At 42.8% G+C, this 19,889-nt stretch overlaps 1 protein-coding gene across 2 annotated transcripts; it reads right to left on the bottom strand.

Annotated features, from left to right (window-relative positions):
- Positions 1-12,549: 12,549 nt before the first annotated feature.
- On the bottom strand, positions 12,550-18,468 carry LOC148830785 (suppressor of cytokine signaling 2-like). 2 transcript variants are annotated; one of them, XR_016091319.1, is made up of 4 exons: positions 17,870-18,428; positions 16,143-16,426; positions 13,457-14,614; positions 12,550-13,064 (listed from the first exon to the last, which is right to left on the bottom strand). XR_016091319.1 is itself a non-coding variant. In XM_088920937.1 (3 exons), the coding sequence occupies exons 2-3, from the start codon at positions 16,417-16,419 to the stop codon at positions 14,121-14,123; spliced, it is 771 nt and encodes a 256-aa protein (XP_088777063.1). In that variant the 5' UTR covers positions 16,420-16,426; positions 17,870-18,468; the 3' UTR covers positions 12,550-14,120. The 2 variants fall into 2 exon arrangements, 1 of the variants encoding a protein (XP_088777063.1); XM_088920937.1 differs by having other exon boundaries at positions 12,550-14,614; positions 17,870-18,468.
- Between the last annotated feature and the right edge of the window lie 1,421 nt (positions 18,469-19,889).

Genomic DNA, 19,889 nt, shown 5'->3' on the forward strand with positions numbered 1-19,889 from the left:
CAGCACGCTTCCGCTGCGTGACTCCGCTGACAGAAGGAGAGCTCTCCTCCGGCTCAACACAGAGTGTTGAGCGAGGGAGCTGGAGGAGAGGATCCTGGCAGACCTCAGAGGGAGGATGAAGCGTGACGTCGCCGAATTTGGCTTCTCCACAGCTAGGGAGCGCTGGAAAGGCCTTGTGGCCCTGTACAGGGACTGAAGTGGAAATCCCTGTTCCCTGAGCTCCTGTTCCGCAGTTTCAGAGCTGGGATAGGGAAATGGACAAAAGCAATTGGTAGGGCTTGGAGGGACTCATTCATTCCACAAACCCGGCCTCATCGTCCACTTGCACTGATTGATAATGGGCAATCACCTCTTTCGGAAAGTTTTAATTTGATGACAGTTTGATGTTTTGCTGGAACGCGTACTGATTGTGAGATGTTTTCTTTGAAATAAACTTTATTTGGATAGAACACCACACTTCATCTTGGCCTTTTGGCCAAGAAGGCAGCATCACACCCCCAGGACACGTGTTTTGTCCAGGAGACGCAGGAGCACACGTGCGCTGGCGCTGTCCCTTCAGCAAAGCAGTGTGGGGCGGAATGGACAACACTAGGCAACTCCTGGGAGTGGGAGCGGTGCTCAGTTACCAGTGCATCCTGCTGGGGGGGGCTGGCACCCACCGGACTGGACAAGGGGACACAGTACTTGCTTTGGATGCTGGTGTCCCTAACAAAACAAGGCCTGTGGAATGCGAGGAACACTCTCATCCGGGACAACACAGAGTGGGGAGCGAGGGAGCTGGAGGAGAGGATACTTGCGGACTTCATACGGAGGATGAAGCGAGACGTCGCCAAATTTGGCTTCTCCATGGCTAGGGAGCGCTGGAAGGGACCGTGGACCCTAAGGGGGAAAAACCTGTTCGTTTGAGCTCCTTCGGAGGGCTGGAGGACCGCAGTTTCAGAGCCGGGACAGGGAGATGGACAAAAGCTATTGGTAGGGCTTGGGGGGACTCTCATTGTGCAAATCCAGCCCCATCATTCACTTGCATTGATTGATAATGGACAATCACCTGATTGAGAAAGTTTTAAAACTGATGTCAGTTTAATAATTTGTTAGAGTGTGTACCTATTGTGAGATGGTTTTTTTTAAATAAAGTTTATTTTGATAGGGAAAAAAATCCTTTGTACTGTGGGAGGTAGCCAGAGCACCCAGAGGAGTCGGGAGCACAAACTACAAGCAGAGAGCACCCCAGGTCTGGAGTTGATTTCAGGGGTTCAGCTAGGCAAGCCAGCAATGCTGACCTCTGCACCACTGGGGGTGGCATGATGGAGTGGGTAAGATTGGACTCATACCCTAGAGGTTGTGGGTTCAGGTCCCTGCTGCAGACTCGTCTCACTCTTCTGACTTTACAGGCAGTTTGAGAAGCACTGAATTATGCCGAGACTCTGAGAAGGGGGGACAAGCTGAACAAAGACCTTTCCAATTAGGGGAGGGAAATAAACGCCACAATATCTGGCTATTCCAACATGACACACAAACGAAAAACGGATGAAAATAGCTTCACGAATCCGGATTGATTAATCAACACTTTTGAGTGATGATGAAATTGATTACCTTGGTCACAGAGGAAAAGAGATTCTCGGTTTTCCTAATGATACACGGGGATTCGGGTAAACCAGTAATTTACATTAGTGAATGTAATCATATTTTTCATGACTGAAACACGTCTGCTGCACAAGAAAATGTTAGGTTTTTTTTTGTTCAATTTGCCCCCTCTGAGCCAAATGATCGGTTTGGCGTCCTGTTCGAGTTTGGCTTGTGAGTGTGTGAAATCAGCGGGTGAACGAATTGCTGTGGATCAGGCCTTTCTTCCACTACAGAGGCGTCAGCTCAACGTTTCCCTCGACGAGATGGAAATGACAGCAGGTCTGGCGAAGATCGATACACGTAGAGCGCATTGCACAGCTCGCGGACCAGAGCGGTACTGCAGGAGACGAACGGGCTACCGCCCCGAGGCAAGAAAAGCAGGAGACATACTGTCCCATCACCCTGAAGCTGGAATATTTGATTACTTCGTGATGCAGGTGATAAAAGAGGCCAGAAAAAGCTCTGTCAAAGCACTTTGGCCTCTGCTTTTACAGTCATTAAAACATGATTGGGACTTCGCCACCAGATTTGATCTGGATTCAGCTAGCTCGCAAGGTGTGGCTCGTTCTAGCCAAATCGCATACTCAGGATTGCCAAATCGCATATTTTTACCCAGGAGACAGCCTGTAGTAAATCTCTACAGCTGTAACCCGACCTGTTGGCATGCTTGCAATTCATACAGTCATTTGAAATGCAAAAGCAGTGGAATCTTCATTTGCTATTTTTCTAATCAGCCCTTTATTTTATGGAGTTTTTATTCGTTTATCATCGTTATTTTGTTGAGCTGAGCAAGTACACATGATTAGAGTGGTGTACAGTAAGGAAAAAAAAAACCTTGGAGAACATAGCAGAAATTCTTGCCAGTGGTGTCCTGAGGCAAAAGGCAATGACGTTCAACCTTAAAAAAAATCGACACCTTGCAGGAAAACGCACTCCTGGTTAGGATTAAAGCTAAAGTGCGTCACGCAGCTGTTTACTGACCCAGTAAAGTCTACCACGCTCCTGGAAGCGGTTTTATTGCTAACTTCTTGGTGAAGAGACAAAAATTCCTGTTACAAACTGGCGCGTGTCAACGCGTTACACAAACATGACGTCTGAGCATGATCCCAGGAATTGGAGAAGTAGTTCTTGCTTTGTCACAGACTGCTCTGTTAACTCAGAGATCACTTTATTGCCCATATACAATTTCTTGTATTAGGAATTTGTCTTTTTACATACCCTAACTTGATCTCCGTGAGAGGTGCAGACAGAGAGAAAAGCTTGGGGTCAGAGTACAGGGTCAACCATTCATACAGCACCCCTGGAGCAGCTGGGGTTAAGGGCCTTGCTTAGGGGCCTAATGAAGTAGGATTACCCTGCCGGCCGCAGGATATGAAGCAGCAATCTTCCAGCCACAGGCACAGATCCTTAGCCACAGAGCCACCACATCGCCCTGCCCCCCCGCACCCCTCTTGCTTTACTGCCAATCATTTGTGGTACGAGTTTAAAAATGGAATGTCATCCTTGTAATCTTTAATACTTACAGTACAGTACTTTGCATGCTTAAGAAAGGACTTGTGAGTTTTGAGGGTGGCATAGTGGTGCACTGGTTAGTATTGCTGCCTTGTAGTGGTGGGGCCCCAGTTTCAATTCTGGACCTGGGAAGCTATCAGTGTAGGGTTCATCCAGGTGCTCTGGTTTTCTTCCACAGTCCAAAGACATACTGGTAGTTGATTGGCTTCTGGGAAAATTGGTCCTGGCGTGAATGTGTGTCTTGTCTGATCTGCTGTCTTGTCCAGTGTGTACCCTGCCTTGTGCTGTTGCTTGCTGGGATAGGCACTGTCTCTCCTGTGACCCTGGAGTGGATAAAGTGGATTAAAAACTGGATGGATGGCAGTCAAGACCTCAGCTGCAGTGAGCACCAGCACTGGGAACCCTTGCATTATAACATCAGCTCCCTGTGTGTTTCTCAGCAACTACAGCTCAGCAATGATTGGGTGCTTTCTGGGTACAATGTACTGCTGTGTCAGCTGTAAGGTGTCTCATCAGGCACCACAACCCTGTACACACTTATCTGGTACGTTCCTCAACATTCTCAGCATAACTCAAACATGCATCAGTGTGCTAAGTCATCAGAGCTGTACAGAATGATTTTTCCATTACTGTATTCAGATTGTTCCTTTGTGTAGCACAACTTAAACGCTAGAATGACTCTCCTAAAGAACTCATCTCTGATAGCCATTGTTTCAATTCGCAAGGGAGGAGAGAAATTCATTTGAGCAGTCCCGTAGTTTCAGGTTTTTGGTTTCTAATCGCATACTGGATTGTTTTGAATTCAAGCAGTAGTTTTCACTTTTGTTGCCAGTTTAGAAACCACCTGTCAAGTAAGAAATTCACAGAGAACTCACAATTTCAATGTGAAAGAAATCTTCTTTACTTCTGATGAAGATCTCTTGCAGGGTGAAATGTTAATCACTGTTTGCATTAATTTAAGGCTGTTAATAAAGCTCAAGCTTACTTTTCATTTATTTTGTACAGTTTAGTATATGGCTCTGGATATGTCTGTGTTCTCCTACTGTGGTCTGGCTATGAGGAGATACAGGCAAGTGAGGATGAGAGCGACCATTCCTGATTTCATGCACTAAAGTGTAGTTTGCTTCTCCTTCAACCATTCACATATTTTATTAAAAACTAAAAGCAAAGCATTCTTTTATTTTTTAGACCAGAATCAGTCTTGTTTCTTCTTTCAAGGATTGACATCTCTGAGTGAGCTCAGCTTGAGTTGTTCTGTAATCTTTTTTTGTAACAACACACTCATGCAATTTTGTAAAGTGAATGTGAAGTGAATGTGAAACAAATGAATCCTGGTCTTGGAGAGCTGGTGTGTTTGTGGAATTTCTAAGACTCTTCCGAGCACCAGAACCCAGAGAGCTGGAGAAAATGTTAAGTTGGTTCCATTAAAACAATAATGAGACAAGTGAGCTTGTCAAGATCTCAGTTGGAAAGAAGACCTGCAGACACACAGGGTCTCCAGGACCAGAGTTGTCTATTCCAGACCTAAGAGCCTTTAGACTGGACATCTGACACATCAGTCAGTCTCCTATAGAGGCACACCCGATCCACGAGCTAGAGTTCAGACAGAACATGGTGGCGGCTCTGAACTTTTAGCGCTACAGAAATTCGCTGACATGCTTGACCTCAGTTGACCTTGCACGCCACATCCGTGAATATCTTGGAGGCTATCACATGACCATGACTTCGACTGGCACCAAGTCTGACACTGGCCTGCCGGGTATCATTCCAATTATTCTCTGCATTGCAGGGAACAGACAGATGTCTTCTTACTGGCCTCCTGTTAATTTATCACAACAGGTTTCCTTCATTTGGGACCTATTTGTAAATGGGTTCTCCATTTCTCCCCTGCATATCTTTTTACAGGCATCACCTCACAGAGCAGTAAGAAGCAGAGTGGCGCACGGAATTGTTCAAACCAAAGCTACTGCACCCCAGACGCACTGTAAAATCTGTAAGGATTTCGAAGCGCTACTTATTTGTTTGTGATTGAACAAAGAACGACAGCCAGCATAAACTAGAAGCCTTGGGCCATCGCAGGCCTGAAGTGAGTTTTTGCATGGTAGAGAGGGAGGAAGTTTGCTTTCTCGGGGGAAGACAATAAGAACAGCACATAAAATAAAATAAAAAGGGGAGGACCGAAATCTGCTATCTTCTGCAGCGCACTGCTGATGGCTTCGCGCTGTGCGGCAATGCAGAAAGCTGAAGGTCGTTGGGAGGGAGGAGGGAGGTGATTGCAGCAGCCTCTAGGAATCCTCATTCCTGGAACACTGAGTCAGACGTGGACTCCAGCCCCTACGTGCCCTGGAGCTCACATTTCCTCTCCTACAAGACTGGCACAGCTGCCACTTCCCTCTTCAGCCTGGGGAAAGGTAGCCCTCTCTCTCATTTTTCTTTCTTAAAGAAACACCCTCCCTCCCCCCTCCTGTTTCTCAAACATGCTTTTCAGTTCCGACCAGAAGGTGATCCTAACTTGGCACATGAATCCACAGAGACTCAGTCTTTGAGAAATCCCCTGACTGACACACGTGCACAGAAAGGTTTTGAAGCAGAGAATGGAGCAACTCAGGCTCGGCTGTTAACTCGTCGGCTGTTGCAGATGGTGGGGCTGATGTTTGGTCTACAAATCAAACAAACAAAAAATAAAGGCCTTTGTGAGAACACAGAGGCCATTGAGGTCTTTAGAGGAGTTTCACAGTCTTTCATTGCATCAGACACCTTGATTTAATCCTGGTGTGTTAAGAATAGCCAGAGCCAGACTCCGTAGACTTCAGCATTGGCTGGGCTAGAGCTGGATCGGATCTGCCTTTATTTGTTTAATCTAACTGTATTTAATTGTTGGATTAATCTAAAGAGTTTTGACAGCATCCTTAGATAGCCAAGGCCTGAGGCTATATCAGTTTGAGCTTTAGTACAGCCATGTGGGTTTATTTACTCAGTCATTATTTATTTTCAAGTTAGTTTCAGCTGTGTTTCCGTCAGAGGATAAATGGAAAGCAGAAACTGCCCTGTGCATCAATTTCATTTACCTAAAAGGTCACCACTACCAATCCATACAAACCCAGCCTTTCTGAGTGAGCTGAACATAACAATGAGAACATTCCAAGAATTAAACAAAAAATATTTGATCATTTTTTGTTTGTGGAAAAAATAGAGAATAGGAAACGAAAATAAGCTAATGAAGAGAATAATAGTAATAAGAAGAATTGGAATCCCAGACATTCATTCAGAAGATTTTGCCTACATTGATGTTGGCTGCAGAATATCCATTTTCTAACCACTTCATATAATTTAGGATCGGGGGGATCCCTGCTGCTATCCCAGCAAGCAACAGGCACAGAGCAGGATACACCCTGGACAGGACACCAGCCCATCGCACGGCACACAGACACAAACCCTCTCGCAAGGGCCATTTTTCCCAGAAGCCATTTAACCTACCAGTAATTTTTAAACTATGAGAGGAAACTAGAGCACCTGGCGAAAACCCAAGCCAACACGGCAAGAACATACAAACTCCCTGCAGATAACACCCCAGGAGTTGAACCAGGGCCCCAGCGCTGCAAGGCACTGTGCCACCATGTAGGCCCTCTGCATAATATGGCAAATTAAAAAAAACAGTTGGAAATAAAGACCATGTTGACTAGACAGTGGAAATGCAGGATGTGTCAGTGCCTGAAGCAAACCTCACACTTCCCTGTGTTGCCAGACAGTAGAGGTACAGGGCAGGTAAAGGAGTAACACTGCCACCTTCCAGGCACTATGCAGTTATGAAAGATGCTAGCTGATCCATTTTCCTTGCTGTGACACATATGGAAAATCCAATTTGGGCGGTGCGGTGGCTCTGTGGCTAAGGATCTGCACCTGTGGGTGGAAAGTTGCCAGTTAAAATCCCGTGGCTGGCAGAGGAATCCTACTCCATTGGGCTCCTGAGCAAGGCTCTTAACCCCAGCTGCTCCAGGGGTGCTGTACAATGACTGACCCTGTGCTCTGACCCCAAGTTTTTCTCTGTCTGTGTGTCTCATGGAGAGCAAGTTGGGGTATGCAAAAAGATGAATTCCTAATGCAAGAAATTGTATATGCCAATAAAGTGATCTTATCTTACATCACATCTTAAGATCCAGATCCTGACGGCATGGCTCTTTGCAAGGGTTGTTCATACATTTGACATTTTAGCGTATCGAATGGACGTGTGAACACAACAGGTGATTGTGGGTAAAGTACCTCAGAGGGCAGAAAGGAACAAGTCTGAGAAAGTGCTGGACAGCAAGCAGATGACTGGCCGAACAGTAGAAGGGAAGAAAAAAAACTCCCATTGCATAGCCGTTTGATTTGTTGAAGGTTTTGCACACCGCAGGTTCTTGTGCATACCAGCAAACATGCAATACAGCAGATTCCCATCTGTCTTTTTACTTTTACTCAGAACCTTGTTTGCTTAGAGCTTTTTCAGATGACCTTACTGTATTGTTCTTATAATTTGTCTTTCAAACTGTGTTATGAATACGGATTCTGGATATGAATTAGTCCAGAAAAGAGAACCAGCTGGATTCCCAGGTTTAAGGGACAGATCTGCTCTGATAGTCTGAGAAGACTACAAGGTAACCTGATCTTGTATTGTAGTCCTCAAGGACATTGACAAAGTCAATCCATTGAGTATCTTTAGAATCAGCAGTGATACACAAACCAGAGGACACAGGTGGAAACTATGTGGATGCGCATTAAATACTGAAAACAGGAGGCACTTCTTTACACGGGTTGTGGGAGTATGGAACAAACTACACAGCCATAATATCGAAGCTGATGCCATTGCGTTTTGCACAAAATGGCTGAATGAGATCCCACGTAAAAATCAAATGACCTAGATGTGCCAAATAGCCTCCTCTTGTTTACAAACATTCTTAAAATAAGATCCTGAGCATAAAACATTCAGGACCACATGTAACACTCAGCTGATCATAGACCTAAAAATAGTTGTTATTGCAGTTAATTACTATTTTACTTTGCTGCATCAAAGACTTATAGCTAGGAAGCCTCCTGTAGTACTGTAAACCTGGTATAGCAGTAGAGTCATATACTGTACATGTTGGAAACAGCAGGATTGCCGGCTGCTTTGTCAGCCTTTTCTCTATCTGTCCTGCAAATACCCCAAATTTGCAATAGCTATCTGCAATAGCTCTGCTGTGAAGGTGAGGAACAGTTTATCTGTGCTGATCTTGGCATGGACTGGGCAGATGGACAGCAGCAGGTATCTATACTGAAACACAGACAGACATGTCTTTAAAGGAGCTTTTATGGGTTTCTTATAGTCAGAAGCTATTGATTGATTGTATAAGATACTTATCTTACAGAACACTAAAAATGAATATTTGTTCCTCTGAGGTGTTTGGAGTCTGATCTTCTTATGAAATATGAAATTGTGCCAATCAGCTCTTTCCAGCTTAAGATCTTGGTGGCCTAAACAGTAGCGATGCAGATCTGTGGTTTCATCTCTTTTGTTAAAACGTCAAGTATGTCACTCCAAAAGCCTCATGTCACACCATTTGTGCCTTTGCTACTTTTATAAATGAACTGCATAGATATCAAGGAAATTAGACCAATGTTTGTTTATTTTGGAACCTTTTCAGTTTTTAGAGTGAAAGAGATGTGACTTGCTTTGTGCCACAAATCCAAAGCAAGTACAGAAAATACTGTACAAATAAATGCTTTTTGAAAACACTGTAAAAGATTGCTTTGAAGACAGGGTCATGAAGTGCTAGACATAGGGTCAAAAATGCAAAACATAAATTAGAAATGTCTAGCTCCAGGTGTGTGGGTTGGGCTGTCCCATGACTACACTGATACTGCAACTAGATTACATATTCTTATCGAAGGACATACAGGTGAGAGTTTTATCAGGATATAACTTTATCTCCAATGTCTTATCAGTATTTTGCAGCCTAACCAAAATCTGAGGCACAAGATAATATGCCAGAAAATGATCCTTCATCTTTTCTTATAGCAAATATATTCCTTATTGCCATCGAGAAGGAGAAAGTATGACTTCAATTTCCAAACAATGCAAAATCTTTCATCAAGTTATCCATCCACCCCTTTTCTCACAGCTTCATGCAATTTAGGGTCACTGGGGAGCCGGAGCCTATCCTGGCAAGCATCAAGCACAAGGCAGGATACACCCCGGACATGACACCAATCCATCACAGGGCAGACACAAACATGCACGCTCACACCGAGACCAATTAACACCTACCAGTACGTCTCTGGACTGTGGGAGGAAACCGGAGCACGAGGAGGAGACCCACGCGAATAAAGGAAGAACATACAAACTCCACACAGATAGCACCCCAGGAATTGAACCTAGGGCCCCTGTGCTGCAAGACAGCAATGCATGCCATCCAGGGCGTTGGCCCAACTTGGATCTTATTCTTCAGGGATAGACTCTGGTGGCACAAACCTTACCAGGATCAAGCAGGTTTCTCATGACACATGGACAGATGCAAACACTGCTTTATTGTTCTGTTCAAAATCAAGCTTCTTCTGAAATGGATAGAGATATAGTGTTTTTTAGAATGAAATATAGACTGTGCTATATACTATTATATCATATACTATTATCTCAGACAGTCAGGAGTTACTACAGTATATGTATTCTGAACACAAGCAATTCACTCAAAGCTGTCACAAGGGTTTTCAATTTTTACAACACATTTGACTGCTAATACAGTTTTGTCTGGGACAGAAGAAACCAGGCATGTCATCTAGCATCTGTAATTCACATCGATCAGAATCTTCAATATTGTGATCCCAGCAGCTGGAGGTCAACTGTCCAAGAGCACCCAATATGAAGTGATATCACAGCTGATCCGTCATGCTTCCCAATTAAATCTGATTGACTCATTACCAGGTGGTCCTTATCATCTGTTTCTCTCTACATATCTGCTTTCTGCATTTCAAAAACTACTTTCAAAATACAGATCTGTCTGATGTAACTGTTACCAAAACGGATAAACTTTGCATGACAACACCAGAGAATTGTTTCTGTACAAAAGAAGGAAAAACGCTAGATGAAGAGTAGAACTGTTTATAAAATGCATTTTTTTCCAGATCTTTTGTTCTAAAGATTAATGTAATGGACACTATTTTACAAGACACGTGTAAGAATGGGATCTCATCTTCAGGGATCTGAGACATCAGGTGCGATACGCTCACCCAGCTGGGAGAACACTATGTGGCCCTGTCACCAGAAATTCATTTGATTCACATCTTTTTCATACAGGTAAAATGAGGGCACATTTGTAAGCTGTTTTGTTTTCGGTGTCAAAAAAACAAATTGGATGCCTTTTTTCTAAAAACATGTTGTTGATGTTTTTAAATTAGACAGCTGGGATTTTTTCCCTCAATTATGTTACTGTTTGTGAGGACAGTCTACTTGGAAATGATCTTCTAGTGTAACAGTGAGGGGAAACTGATAGAACAAGGTTTGTGCAGCAGAGTTCCAGGGAACGGAGTTAATTATGCTTCTCAGAAAGGCATAAAAGATGGGCTAATTCCAACTCCTCCCCCCCAATCCACCACTGCCTCATGGGCTCTTCAAAGACCAGACGCAGCTTTTTTGTTTAATGACCTTCCTTTCCTAGAAAGCTTTGAGCTGCTGGCAGTTTGGAGCCAAAACGAGGGAGGGGAAGAGAGAGAGAGAGAGGGAGGCAGTGAGAGAAAGTCATGCAAAGTTAACAGAGCTCCTTGGCTGGTTTTTTGAAAACCCTGCTCTGACCGCTCACCTCCTATCTCGTCCTCTCATGTACTGTATAAAAGTTGAGGATTTGTTTTTTCCTTTACTGCAGGGAGTGTAGGACTCTAAGTACTGATAAGTAGACCACCATTTAGACTCCCAAATGTGCATTTTATAGGGGGGAAAGGGGGTAAGCTTTGTTTTTTTTATACACAAGAAAAAGCATGTTTTAGTGTACAAAGAAAATTCTGCCATCCATTTTTTACCACGTTGTCCAGTGCAGGGTCAAGGGGGAGCTAAAGCCTATCCCAGCAAGCAACAACGCTGGGACAATGCAGGATACACCATGGACGAGGACGCCAGTCCATCGCTGGGCACACACAGACAAAAATACACACACACACACACACAACAAAAACAAGTCAATTCTTCTAAAGAAAAGGGACTAGCTTACATCTTCAAATGCTAAAGGTTAAAATGTTACAGAATCCGCATATGAAACTGAAATGCGATCACTTTGGCATGTAATGCACACTAATGTTGAAAGGTGTTTTCAGGTCCACGTTGATGTGTTCTAAACCTTGGTGAATGTAAGGGGTGAATGTTACAGTATGCTCAGGCAGGCTGCATCAGAATCTTGTGTCTTCAATTGGGCTTCCCCACTCTCTTGAATAACAAGAGTACCTCAGCACCAAAGGCTCACCCCTGCCTCTAGACATTTAAATCACACTAATGTTCCCATCAGAGACGATTTCTGTTTAATAAAACAAGCTTTCATATGAATGGTTTCTAACGTTATTTTAAGTACACTGCATCACTAATCAGTACTTTGGATCGCTAGTCCGAATGATTCTTACTGAGTGCACATTTGATGACTTCTGAAATTATTTCTTTGCTAACGAGACTTTGTAGTAGCCAATCGTGTCTGTCACATTTTTTCGATATCTCTATACATTAACAATTGAGGTACGATGAAATTAAGCACAGATGAAAGTGTTGCACTACGGTCGCTTGAAAGGGTCCTTTCCATATTAAAATAACTTATTTTAATGAGTGTTCTTCTAGGTTTAAGTAATCAGCGTGTAAGAGTAGCCTTTTTATCCTGTTTTTTGGAAATCTCTCAAATGCATACTTTAAAGATGTTGGATCAGAGAAATGAATGAATCTATCATTTACTCTCATTTTGGGTGCAAACAATCCTGACAATCTTTTCCGTTAAATATTGAATGCTGTGCTTAAGCACATATACTGTATTCTCTTGCTTCCATTTACAGAGATGCATTCTTTGTATATAATTAATACCATGAAATGTTACAGTAGTCCTGCACAGCATTTTGCCACAGTGAAATGAACACACCCAAACGCAGGCACAGGTTTACTCTGATCTCCCTGCACTTCTGAATTCCATGCAATAATTAGCAGGCTTGTGCATGAACGTCAGTGTCAGGCCCTGCACAATAAACGTATAAACGTGGCCTTGCAGGTCCCTGGTGTTATGTCGTACACTTGTGATGCACATTTGAATCTGGAAGGGCTCTGTGAGTCCTGGCTCAATCATGCCACAATTGGCAAAGGTTTGCCTCTATTTTTTCCTTCTTCTGTATTTTTTTGTAAACAGACATAGGGAATGGAAAGGGGAAACGGCCTTCCATGGAGATTTATTTTAAACAAAGCATGTTTCTCTGTACAAAGCCCCCTGTCCCACCCCACCCCCACCCCCCATGACCCGCCCCACTAGTCCAGGTGACATTTGTAGATATCCAATGACTTTTACAGTGTAAAGATGCACAGCTGCAAAACAGAATAAGGCATTGTGCATAGTCTGACGCTTAGCAGTTCAAGAACTCATTTGGTTCCTTTTTCCTTCAAAAACGTCTTTGTGCCGGATGCAGGCTTGTATACTAAACTGAAGGCAGAGCCTGGCAGTGCTGGCCTTAAAAGGGCTTTGCGATGCACAGTCGACAACCGAACGTCCACCCACACGTGCATTCCACCAGCGCGGAAAGCCAGCTGCTTTTCTCTTTTTTTTTTTTGCTCCCTTTCTTTCTTCCAAGAGAAACTCAAAAATGGAATTCAATTATTTAGGAGTCTGCTCCGGCGCTCTTTTCCCGAATCCCAGGGGGTGACTGTGCATTTGAAGAATCTCTTGGTCAGTCAGCGCTGGCTTTTTAGCACGAGGGAGGAAAAAAAACAAAACATGAAAGTGAGCCTGGAACACGTTGGGCTTCTTTCTTCTAGCCGATGGAAAAGGCACAGAGAAGGTGTCTTTGAACTGCACCGTGTAAGCTGACTGCCAAGTCCAATACTGAAAAGCAAACTTGTAATACAGAAATATTAACATAAGATAATAACAATATTCAAAGACAGACTTATAGGTCCCTTAGGTACTTATAGGTCCTTTATTTACATTGTAATCAATCGAAGTAGATCCTGGTAAAGGCAAGCTTAGGGATCATCTTCGAACTCTGTATGATAATAGCAGGAAATGGAATTCTAACATGCAATCTACGACTTGTACACCAAGCTGGCATCATACAATGGAGAATGCAGGATTACCTATGTAACCACTTTGTTCATCTCTTCTTTGTGTTCTTCCTTGCTTGCACTGCAGGACCTGCAGGCTCTGCTTGATAATCAGGCTCACCGCAGTGCATTGGTAAAACCTTTCATTGCTGGGTTTTGGTGTGGAGCAAACAATCTGTGGACAGTTTTGAGAAAAAAAAAACTCGATTTCTGCTTCTTAAACTTGATGAAGGGTATCGACGAAAACACCCGGTAATCTGACCTGAAGAAAAGTCCAGAAAGTATTAGAACCGTTGTCCCAGATTGTCACAGGAACTCCAGTCTGCTACCTGCTCCTTTCCCACAGCACTTAATTGTGAAGAAGTTGGCGCCGGTGGATTTCGGCCTGTGATACAGTACTCTGGCATAAAGGACCACTCCACTGGTCATTTTCAGGAATGGAACTGACTAAAAGGAAGCATGGGATTTTAGTTTACGAATGCGTACATATAACCCCAGTGACTTCCAGTCAGGTAATTGTAAAACGTGTAGAAAAATCTTCTTCCATGTCAAATAAAAGAGACCAGCAATGGACTAATACAACTGATCGCTTTGCCGCACGGCAGTCTGGTAACCACTTGGGCTGGGTCCTTTTTAAACCATGTTGATTTAAAAAAAAACACACACTTAAGAGTCCATAATGAAGGCCCTGCCTCTGCTATAGTAAAAAAGGGTATTCTTGCAAGTAATCCTTCAGCCTCCGAGGAAGAGGCAAGTCTGTGCCGCTGGGTGACCTCTGGTTGATCACTATTCTGCACAGGTGCTGGAGACTGGGGGGGGCCTTATACAGGGGCCTGGTCAGTATGAGCTGGAGAGTGGTCTCTGGAGGAGAGGGGTGTGTCGAAGACTTTGTCTCAGATTTGGGTTCACTCCCGGACCGGGCACCTTGTTGGCAGCTGAGGGCGTAGTGCTGGACCAGGTCCACGACCCCGCTAAACTGCCGCAGTCTGGGACGGGTCAGAACCAGGGAGTCAAAGCCGAAGGCCCCCCCGGAGTGCTCGATGCGCAGGTGGGTGGGCCCGAGGCTGGTCTTCACAGACAGGGTGAGAAGGTAGCCCGGGTTCGAGCTGTCTCTTAACAGGAAGGTGCCCTCTAGTGCGTCGTTCAACACCTGCTTGGCTTGAGCCGCCGTGAGGGAACCCCAGTACCAGCCTGAAGACGAGAGAAGTGGAAACGTTGAAGTATGCCAGCAGCCATATCACCCTGCAACTCACAACTGGTAGCCCACTGAAGATCAGCAGGTGTGAGCCTGGTCAGTACCTGGATGGGAGACCTCCTGGGAAAAACTAAGGTTGCTGCTGGAAGAGGTGTTAGTGGGGCCAGCAGGGGGCGCTCACCCTGCAGTCCATGTGGGTCCTAATGCCCCAGTATAGTGACGGGGACACTATACTGTAAACAGGTGCCATCCTTCGGATGAGACATAAAACCGAGGTCCTGACTCTCTGTGGTCATTAAAAATCCCAGGGCGTTTCTCGTAAAGAGTAGGTGTGTAACCCCGGCATCCTGGCCAAATTTCCCATTGGCCCTTACCAATCATGGCCTCCTAATAATCCCCATCTTTGAACTGGCTTCATTACTCTGCTCTCCTCCCCACTGATAGCTGATGTGTGGTGAGCGTTCTGGTGCACTATGGCTGCCGTCGCATCATCCAGGTGGGGCTGCACATTGGTGGTGGTGGTGGAGGGGAGTCCCCATTACCTGTAAAGCGCTTTGAGTGGAGTGTCCAGAAAAGCGCTATATAAGTGTAACTATTATTATTATTATTATTAAGTAGGACTTCAAATGTCTAAGATCTGGAGGGATCTAAAAGGATCTAATGAAGCACAATGTTATTTCAGGTGGAGACTTGGTTTAGTTATGGGAGCTGGAGGTCACTGACCACAGATGCTTTGGTGGAAGGTGAGCTCTTCTACTCCTTTCTAGAGAAATACAGCAACTTGGCTAAACTGAAGCTGAAAGTAACGTGTAAAAAGTGTATTTTCTGTTTCTATTATACTTGGGAGGAGATAATTCGCTTAATGTAAGCATGAATCGAAAAACATAGTATGTATATAAGTATGTATAATTTGATACAGTTTCAATGGTGCTACGTAGTACATCTTAACATATACTGTATATATCTGCGCCACCGTTAAAGAATGTATTAATAATATCAACATAATGTTTTTTTTAATGTGCAAACAATTCTGTATTGTTCTAGGATATTATTAGTCTAGATTACAACAACAGAGAATAGTTCAGTAAACCCACACACCAATCTGAATTGAATAACCCCCTGCAAAAAAAACCCACGGGCACGTTTGATAACTCATCTGGTCTAAATTAAACCCCAGAGGTCGGAAAAAGCAAGCAAATAAAAACTAATTTAGTTCCAACTCCGCCAGAACCTAACAGATCAGGTTATCTGAATATGTGTTCGGTTTTTAAATGAATTTTCTGAAACAACATCGTGTAATATACTATAGGCATTTTATTAAAATAAATCTTAATCTGTGTGGTCGTTTCATAGGCTATATGTATAGTTTGTAGAAGCTAGCTAGAGAGCTAGCAACAGAAGTTATTGCCGCCGGTGTACGCATGCTTCAAACAAGACTACCGTTTAACTGCAAACCCAAAACACAGAGGTTAAAGGACTGTCCGTCCATCTGTTTGTTGAAGATAAAAACAACCAAAAACTTACCAGACTCGTGGAGGTGAGACATGGCGTTCTCCACACGAGTGAGCTCCTCTGTGGTTTCTCCCCGCTGTTGTTCGGATACCGAGTCCTTTAAACGGACGGGGATGAGCGATTTCTCCGGCAGCAGGCTGGGCACGATCATACGGTTCGCCTTCACAGAGTCACCGGTGGGCTTAAGCGGGAGTCGAAGAGAGGTGGTGGTGACCGCTCTCTCTCCCGCGGCCCACGGCGTCTCTGTGTCAGCCTCTGGAGTCTGCGAAACGCACTGTGTGTGCCCCATCCAAAATCTAAAAAACAGGGAATTTACAGTTGAATTGCAAAGCTGAAAGTACATGCAAAACATGAATCAAGGAAGCTTTATTCTACAGTATTAGACTTGCAAATTTAATCAAACATGGACTTATGAAAATCAAGATAAAAACTCACTACCTGATTCAAAATTAATGTATATACAGAAAGGATATTTTCGTATTTTTTAATCAGAATTCACACGACAATAACATTACATTTTTAACTGGCATTGCTGAGCATAAATGTAATGTGAAAACTTCAACTCTCAATTGCCTATTCATATTATGCACACATCTTCATTAGTTTTAGTTAAAAACATTTTTTGCGTTTTCTAATATCTGCAATCAGGTTTTTATGAAGAAAATTTCAGGCATTCTAAAACTAAGGCGTAAAAAGTTTTCCTACCAATAAACATAGTATATTTACAACCCGTTAATTTTAAGATTTATTTTTACGATTATTTGCTTAATTTCATATTCAACAAAAGGTCTTAAAAGTAAAAATAGAGTCATATCATGATCTTTATAACCTTAATTAGGTTGATCATTGACTGCTCAGAACAAAAAGCAGTAATTAAACCAAGGATAATTTCATCGAGGTCTTATAAGGTAATACCCGTTTCTGAGCTTCTCTGCCATTAGGAACATCATGCGGAAAAAATGACCGCAAACAATAGCGATCTTTTCACCAAGATATCAAGAATCATTTTCATTTTAAATGAATGAATATTCATTTTTTGTCCGATCTCCGTGAAAGGAAAGCGATGCAAAAGAATCGTATCGCAAAAGAAACACATAAGTAAATTAACAGCTAATTGATTTTCAAAACATGATTTTCAAAAAATGAGGTCTTCTCAAATGACCTAATTTTCCATCTGAAAAATAAACACCTGATTAATTAACGATTCTATAGTTCTATATGGTATACAGTACGTGTAAGCGACAGATTATCAATAATATAATCGAGCTGGTTTCGTAAAATATTAACAAAAATGGTATTTCCTTTCCAATTGTAGCATTTGAATTTTGTCGTTTTAAAATTCAACGTGCTTATTAGTTAAAATAAAAAATGACCTATATTTTAATGCAGCTGATAAAGTAGTATTTTCCAAAGCTAATCGACATTCTAAACAGCAAGCATACTTCTGGATAAGCGCCCCTTTGTTGAGCTCTTTCACAGTGAGCTATGATATTTTATTATATTACAGTAATATGTGATTATCATGCACTTTTACGTGAGGTTTCCTCTGTATCCATTCAGATGAAACGCAACGACATATCCGTCAGAGATTAATATTAAACACATTTTATATCATTGCTAATTGGTCGGTTAAATATCAACATGTCTACAAATTGTCGAGTGAACTGCAGCTGTGATCTTCGTTTATCGTCTTTAAAGGGCTGAAACGCACAAAAAAAAACTGAGGACGACGAACTCACCTCGCTCGGTTCACAGCCAGCAGAAACCAATGGGCTCTGGATCGGAACCCTGCAGTACCGTAGTCTCCAGTGCCTACTCTTCAGCTTGTCCCAGTTACACCTTAAAACGGCTGGGTTAACCCCTTCCACTCAGAGAACAAGTGAAGACCGAAGCGAAAGGCTAAAAGTTAGTGTAGTTCTTAAGGAACTGCGAGCGTTTCATTTATTCCCAAATCATAACTGCTGCCGAGTCTTGACTCACTGTTTACCCACTATTTAAAACAAAAATCAGTTTCCGACTAGTAGCATAGACAGCGTGTCGGTCAGTCTGACAGTGTTACATCGAAATAAGCGCACTTTCTTTGAAAGCAAAGGAAAAGTAGGTTGGCAGCTCTCATGTGTTGGATTCTGACTTGACACCTCTTCAGAGCATTTCTTTCACCGAGATTTTATTTTGTTGCTCCAGTGATAAGTCCTATTTGTAACCGTTTCTTTGTGTATATTCCGTATATTCTTCCTGCGCTGAAGGCTGATCCTCGGCGGTGTGGGAATCCGAGATTTTCTGCGCTTCGTATTTTTTCCCTATAAACCAGCGCTCCTCTTTCCAGGAACATTCCCAGAAAGGCGAGTCACGTGTGCGGAGATGCGTTCTGGCGGAACTCCGCCAATCGGCAGCCGAGACGATGAGGTCATCGAGTGCATTTTTTTATCGCTATACAGTTCGGATGGAAAAAGCCTTGTACCTCTTTTCTGGTTCTTCTTAGAATAAAACTCATCCTGGGCTATACTCCAGCAAAACACGAGGTCATGGCATGTTTCTACACGATATATTGTTTCCAGTAAGCCTCTCTATATAACCTTGAATCCATCTCACCTTTTGTACGGTTTCCCCCAGATGGTTTATTTTAACTACAGACACAAAAATGATCTATGCATACAAGAAAAATCGACAAATTGTGGCAGATACGCACACAAACTCTCATTGTATGATCCGAATACTGTTACGCTACTATATATAGAAACCTAAACGAACAACGTCATCGAGGCTGAATTGATCACTATTCTTAACCCGAGCAATCATTTTCAGCCAAACACAAAGCTGTTCATTTTTAACAGAATTTTCAAAAGAGGCTAAAAAAGAACTGCGTCGCAGAGCAGTTTCCAAAACCCGTTTCAAACTTTAAGGCTTTTAGAGGATTATAGAAAACGTGCCACTATCAACTTTGTTGAACAGTATGATGACAGTTTGATAGATATTGCTTACCTTAGTCACGTTTCAGAAATTTTGTTTACTATTTTGAAAATCGTTAACTATATAAACGATTGACAATTAATATCTATCATACATTAATTCAAATACAATCTTGAATGTGATATAGCTGTATTTTTTATTGCATACTATTTAGCGGCCTAATAGTGTATATAGGAAGATATACATTTTGCTTTGTCTGGAACCAGCAGCTTGTAATTGACTAATTACTATAATTAATTAATACTGCATTTTATAACGTTCATGAATGCCCACATCAGACTGAATCAAAAACAGAAAAATATTTTTCTACGGTTAACGTAACAAAACATTAAGCGCTTCCTTTATACCGAGAACCTCTCAAAAACACTTATAAAATGCTTCTTTTTCAAAACAACGTCCATCATTCTCACAAATTTATGCTGCATAATAAAGATGTTGTGCTAATGATAAGCCGAAGAGCGAAGACGTCCAGGTTGAAGATTTACACATGGTACTGAGAAGTAACAGTACCAATAAACAGTCCCCTGCTTACTTGTTTTTATCCCTGGTGTCAATCTTCAAACATCAGGTTTGTACCCTCAACTTGCAAAAGTGCAGATTTCAGAAGTCTAATATTCCCCCCCGAGAACGTGTCGGTTTCGTTTGAAGAGATAGCGAACTGCGCCCCCGTGCGGTTGCATCAATCACACGACAAAGGCCCAACGCCAAATACCTCCCACCAAGAAAAAAAACACCCTTGCAAATCTCGGTTGTGCTGGACTTCACAAGACCATATATCAAGACCGCAGT

This window comes from Atractosteus spatula, chromosome 7 (genome assembly GCF_055471065.1).
Source record: "Atractosteus spatula isolate fAtrSpa1 chromosome 7, fAtrSpa1.hap1, whole genome shotgun sequence".
Lineage (NCBI taxonomy): Eukaryota > Metazoa > Chordata > Actinopteri > Semionotiformes > Lepisosteidae > Atractosteus > Atractosteus spatula.